A 6,000-nucleotide genomic window follows, 5' to 3' on the forward strand; every position below is an offset into this window, starting at 1 on the left:
TTTGGACAATATGAACTGTATCATGATAGGAAATAACAGTGATGTAATAATGCTTTGTGGGGTCTGATAAAGACCCATTGTGACCTATGTAAGCCTGCTCATGGGATGAATATGGGGTGCACAATTAACTAGCTATTCAGGCCTGCCTCGCATGGGCCAGTAGGCCTGCTGCAGTGTTCCTTTTTTCTTATGTTCTTATTCTTTTGCGAATGTGACTGAAAACGTTCATCCAAAATTTAACACTGTGTACAGTGAAGACCTTTACATGTGCTACTCAATCTTGGCTGTACTCTTTCAGTCACATTTACAAAATAATAGCGCCATATACATGAAGAGACCTACATGGAGAGGATTTCGGGGGTCAACGCCCCCTCGGCCCGGTCTGTGACAGGCCTCGCGGTGGATCAGCTAGGATTGTTCATAATTTCATCAACATTTGTAAGCGAGTTATCCAATATTTTATTTATTTTTAATTCAAGTATATAATGATGTTGATAAATTAGACACATGTGCAACTCTTGGGTATCTTTATTGCGGAAACGTTTTCGCCACACAGTGGCTTCATCAGTCCATACATAGGAGAAACTTGAAGAACAGGAGGAGAATGAGGTAATCAGTCCCTCAACCTTGAGTCGATGTGTTCAGTCCATCAATCTTGAGTAGAATACGGCAGATGAGTGGTCAGTCGTCACGTGAGGTCACAGACCCTGAGCTGCTTTGGGGATTAGCGTGGACGGTTACAAAGCATGGCTTGCTTCTGCAGTGTTTTAAAAACTGAGGTTGGAGAGTTGAAGGAGGAGGTCTTGCTTCTCCAGGAGGAGATTAGGAGGCTGAAGGTCCACCTCAATGGGTCTGGGAGAGAGTGTGAGGTGGCTGGAGTTGTGGGGAATGAGACTTCTAGCAGTGAGGTGCAGTCTGTCTCTCGCTGTGAGGAGGCTGTAGTTGGGGAGGTAGCAACAGCTACCAGCAGTGAGGTGCAGCCCAGCACCTGCTGCAAGTGGCGAGTTGTTCACAGTAATGGGAGGCGCATCAGAGTAAGGAAAGTTAAGAGTGAAGATCTGAAGGTAGGAAATCGCTTCTCTGTTCTCCAGGATGAATGTACTTCAGTGGCCAGTGAAGGTAAGGGTACTACTGCCCCTGCTAATGAAGGTAAGCGCATTCTTGTGGTTGGTGACTCTCAGGTAAGATATATTGACCGTGCTTTTTGTAATAGGAATAAGAAGATGAGAGATAGAGTGTGCTTCCCTGGAGCTGGTGTTGGGGACATTGTCAACAGGCTGGATAATATCATGTCAGGTAATGGGAACAAGCCCATTATCTGTCTCAGTGCTGGTGGAAATGATATTGGGAAGGGTAGGAGAGAAGAGCTGCTAGATAAGTACAGGTCAGCTATAGATTTCATTAAGTCTAAGGGAGGGATCCCAATCATATGTAGCATCTTGCCTAGAAGGGGAGTAGGAAATGAATGGTTGTCTAGGGCAATTGGTGTAAATTGCTGGCTAGACAGATACTGCAAGGAACTTGCAATCCCATTCATTGACAACTGGAACAACTTTTATGGCAAACATGATATGTATGCAAGGGATGGGGTACATCTCTCTGGGGCTGGGGTGGTAGCACTTGCAGACTCGATTGAGAAGGCCATTGGTGAAATGCCTATGATTTTAAACTGATGGAAGATAGAGGTATGGGTGTGTGTGGGAAACAAGCAGGTTGCAACACTAGGGTTGGAAACAGTAAATGTATAAAAGGCATTCAGCATGAAGTTATAAATAAAGACAATAGAACAGGTCAGCTAACAAAGGGGGGCAGCAGAGGGCAGCAAGGGACTAGCTCCCTTAAGGTTTACTATACTAATAGCAGGAGTGTTAGAAATAAGATAGATGAGCTAAGATTAATTGCAAGTGCAGGAAACATAGATATTATTGCTATAACAGAGACCTGGCTCAATCTGAAAGATAGAGAGATGCCCTCTGAATGTCACATACAAGGCTATAAATTATTCCACACTGACAGGGTCAACAGGAAAGGTGGTGGAGTAGCGATGTATGTCAGAGACAATTTAAATTGTTGTGTAAGACAAGATATTAAATTAGAAGCGTCAGCCACTGAATCTGTTTGGTTACAGCTTCTCGAGGGCCGAGAAAAACTAATTTTGGGTGTGATTTACAGGGCCCCAAATCTTGATAGGGAGTGCAGTAAACTTCTATGGGACGAAATTCGTAAGGCATCTACATACGAAAATGTTGTGCTAATGGGAGATTTCAACTATAGACAGATTGACTGGAGCAATTTGACAGGAAATTTAGAGTCGGGTGACTTTCTTGATACCATCCAGGATTGTTTTTTAAAACAGTTTGTGACAGAGCCAACTAGGGGAAATAACCTCCTTGACTTGGTTCTTGCCAGTAGGGAAACACTAATTAATAATCTTGAGGTTAATGATGAGCTTGGGGAGAGTGATCACAAATCACTCAGTTTTAATATATCATGGAATTCCCCTAATAATGGCAATCAAGTCTCCGTCCCTGACTTTCGCTTGGCTGATTTCATAGGACTGAAAAATTACTTAGGTGGGCTGAACTGGAATGACCTGACTAAGGGTCAGGTAGGTGGTGATGGTTGCCGATATGATGCTTTCCAGGGCATAGTTCTAGCTGCTCAGTCAAATTATGTTCCAAATAGGGAAATCAGATCAAACAAAAATGATCCTAAATGGATGAACAATAGATTAAAATATCTGATTGGTCAAAAGAGAGGCATATATAGGCAAATCAAAAGAGGAGAGGGGCAATTAAGAAATCGATATATTCAGTTAAAGAGAGAAATAAAAAAGGGAATTAGAAAAGCAAAAAGAGATTATGAGGTTAAAGTTGCAAGAGAATCGAAGACTAACCCAAAAGGATTCTTTCAGGTATACAGAAGTAAGATCAGGGACAAGATAGGCCCACTCAAAAGTTCCTCGGGTCAGCTCACTGACAGTGATAAGGAAATGTGTAGAATTTTTAACACATACTTCCTCTCAGTTTTTACACAGGAGGATACCAGCGATATACCAGTAATGATAAATTATGTAGAACAGGACGATAATAAACTGTGCACTATTAGGGTCACAAGTGACATGGTCCTTAGGCAAATAGATAAATTGAAACCTAACAAATCCCCAGGCCCTGATGAACTGTATGCAAGGGTTCTAAAGGAATGTAAAGAGGAGCTTAGCATACCTTTGGCTAATCTTTTCAACATATCACTACAAACTGGCATGGTGCCAGATAAGTGGAAAATGGCAAATGTGATACCTATTTTCAAAACAGGTGACAGGTCCTTAGCTTCGAACTATAGACCAATAAGCCTAACCTCCATAGTGGGAAAATTTATGGAATCAATAATTGCCGAGGCAGTTCGTAGCCACCTTGAAAAGCATAAATTAATCAACGAATCTCAGCATGGTTTTACAAAGGGGCGTTCCTGCCTTACGAATTTATTAACTTTTTTCACTAAGGTATTTGAGGAGGTAGATCATGGTAATGAATATGATATTGTGTATATGGACTTCAGTAAGGCTTTTGACAGGGTCCCACATCAGAGACTATTGAGGAAAATTAAAGCACATGGAATAGGAGGAGAAATTTTTTCCTGGATAGAGGCATGGTTGACAAATAGGCAGCAGAGAGTTTGCATAAATGGGGAGAAATCAGAGTGGGGAAGCGTCACGAGCGGTGTTCCACAGGGGTCAGTGTTGGGCCCCCTGCTGTTCACAATCTACATAAACGACATAGATGAGGGCATAAAGAGCGACATCGGCAAGTTTGCCGATGACACCAAAATAGGCCGTCGAATTCATTCTGACGAGGACATTCGAGCACTCCAGGAAGATTTGAATAGACTGATGCAGTGGTCGGAGAAGTGGCAGATGCAGTTTAATATAGACAAATGCAAAGTTCTAAATGTTGGACAGGACAATAACCATGCCACATATAAACTAAATAATGTAGATCTTAATATTACGGATTGCGAAAAAGATTTAGGAGTTCTTGTTAGCAGTAATCTGAAACCAAGACAACAGTGCATAAGTGTTCGCAATAAAGCTAATAGAATCCTTGGCTTCATATCAAGAAGCATAAATAATAGGAGTCCTCAGGTTGTTCTTCAACTCTATACATCCTTGGTTAGGCCTCATTTAGATTATGCTGCACAGTTTTGGTCACCGTATTACAGAATGGATATAAATTCTCTGGAAAATGTACAAAGGAGGATGACAAAGATGATCCCATGTATCAGAAACCTTCCCTATGAGGATAGACTAAGGGCCCTGAAACTGCACTCTCTAGAAAGACGTAGAATTAGGGGGGATATGATTGAGGTGTATAAATGGAAGACAGGAATAAATAAAGGGGATGTAAATAGTGTGCTGAAAATATCTAGCCTAGACAGGACTCGCAGCAATGGTTTTAAGTTGGAAAAATTCAGATTCAGGAAGGATATAGGAAAGTACTGGTTTGGTAATAGAGTTGTGGATGAGTGGAACAGACTCCCAAGTACCGTTATAGAGGCCAGAACGTTGTGTAGCTTTAAAAATAGGTTGGATAAATACATGAGTAGATGTGGGTGGGTGTGAGTTAGACCTGATAGCTTGTGCTAACAGGTCGGTTGCCGTGTTCCTCCCTTAAGTCAATGTGACCTGACCTGACTAGGTTGGGTGCATTGGCTTAAGCCGGTAGGAGACTTGGACCTGCCTCGCATGGGCCAGTGGGCCTTCTGCAGTGTTCCTTCGTTCTTATGTTCTTATAAACCGTATGGCAGGAGAGGTGCAGCAGTCATAGGTCGTGTCACATTTGTTCAATGTGGAAGTAGGTTGTGCCCAAGAATTAGGCAAGCGAAGAATTCCTAAGTATTAAGATCCCAAGAAATTGCAGTGTCTGACAGGTTTGTAGATGAATGGTTCAGAGAACCGACATGTTGATAAATTAGACACACAATGATGTACAATAATACCGACATATACACCTCTTCTGCGTGCACGAATACATACATATACTGTATATAGGTGTGAACCTAGCAGCGACCAGTGAAGAGGCGGGGCCGGGAGCTGAAATTCGACCAATGCAACCATATATAGGTGAGCACATGTACATACATATGACTAGACTTAATCGATGATGTTTTCTTGTGACAGGCGGTGACGGAGGCGCTACTGGAGGCGGCGGCCACAGAGTACCTGAACTACACAGAAGACAACGAAGCTTTATGAGTGTCCCTCAACCCCTGATTTAGTCCCCTGGGAAAAAGGGGGCTAGCAGCCCCCTCACCCCCTGATGTAGCCCCAGGAGGAGTCTAGCAGCCCCCTCATCCCCTGATGTAACCCCGGGAGGAGGCTGATAGCCCTATCACCCCCCCTCCTGAGGTAGCCCCGGGGAACTGCTGGCAGCCCTTTCACCCCCCCTGGTGCAGCTACAGGAACGAAGTAGATGGCACTCTTGTGTCCTCTGTCACTCATTGTTACACCATGTAACAGGCACCAACACTCCCTAACGAGCGTTACAGTGTCATGACACAGACAGACACACACACACCCTGTGTACACGACATACACTGACTCATGATACACAGATTCGTGTGTACATGCTTCTCCAGGGTAAAGATGAGAGGCATGTTAGGTGAACAAGAAGGGACACCAACACCAGCTGTCTGACAAGTCCCTCCTCAAACACACACAACTGCTAGTGAAATTGTAATCGCAAAATCTACAATAAGTGATTTTTTGTATGTGTCTATATATATATATATATATATATATATATATATATATATATATATATATATATATATATATATATATATATATATATATATATATATATATATATATATATACTGAGAGAGAATGACGAATAGGTAAAACTGGTTAATTAGCAAGAGCTCATTTAAAATTAAGTCCTTTCTAAAAAATTCTCTCATACATTTAATGATATATTTTTTCATTTATGTTAATGTAAAAAT

At 42.1% G+C, this 6,000-nt stretch overlaps 1 protein-coding gene across 2 annotated transcripts in view; it reads left to right on the forward strand.

Annotated features, from left to right (window-relative positions):
• LOC138853799 (mucin-22-like) overlaps window positions 1-5,770 on the forward strand; it is a 276,359-nt gene extending 270,589 nt beyond the window's left edge. For both annotated transcript variants that reach the window (XM_070092708.1, XM_070092709.1), the window contains one exon: window positions 5,177-5,770. In XM_070092708.1, the coding sequence (XP_069948809.1) occupies window positions 5,177-5,251 (75 nt within the window). In that variant the 3' untranslated portion in view covers window positions 5,252-5,770. The remainder of the gene's footprint in view (window positions 1-5,176) is intronic.
• The last annotated feature ends 230 nt before the right edge of the window (window positions 5,771-6,000 follow it).

Source organism: Cherax quadricarinatus, chromosome 40, assembly GCF_038502225.1.
Source record: "Cherax quadricarinatus isolate ZL_2023a chromosome 40, ASM3850222v1, whole genome shotgun sequence".
In the NCBI taxonomy this organism is placed as follows: domain Eukaryota; kingdom Metazoa; phylum Arthropoda; class Malacostraca; order Decapoda; family Parastacidae; genus Cherax; species Cherax quadricarinatus.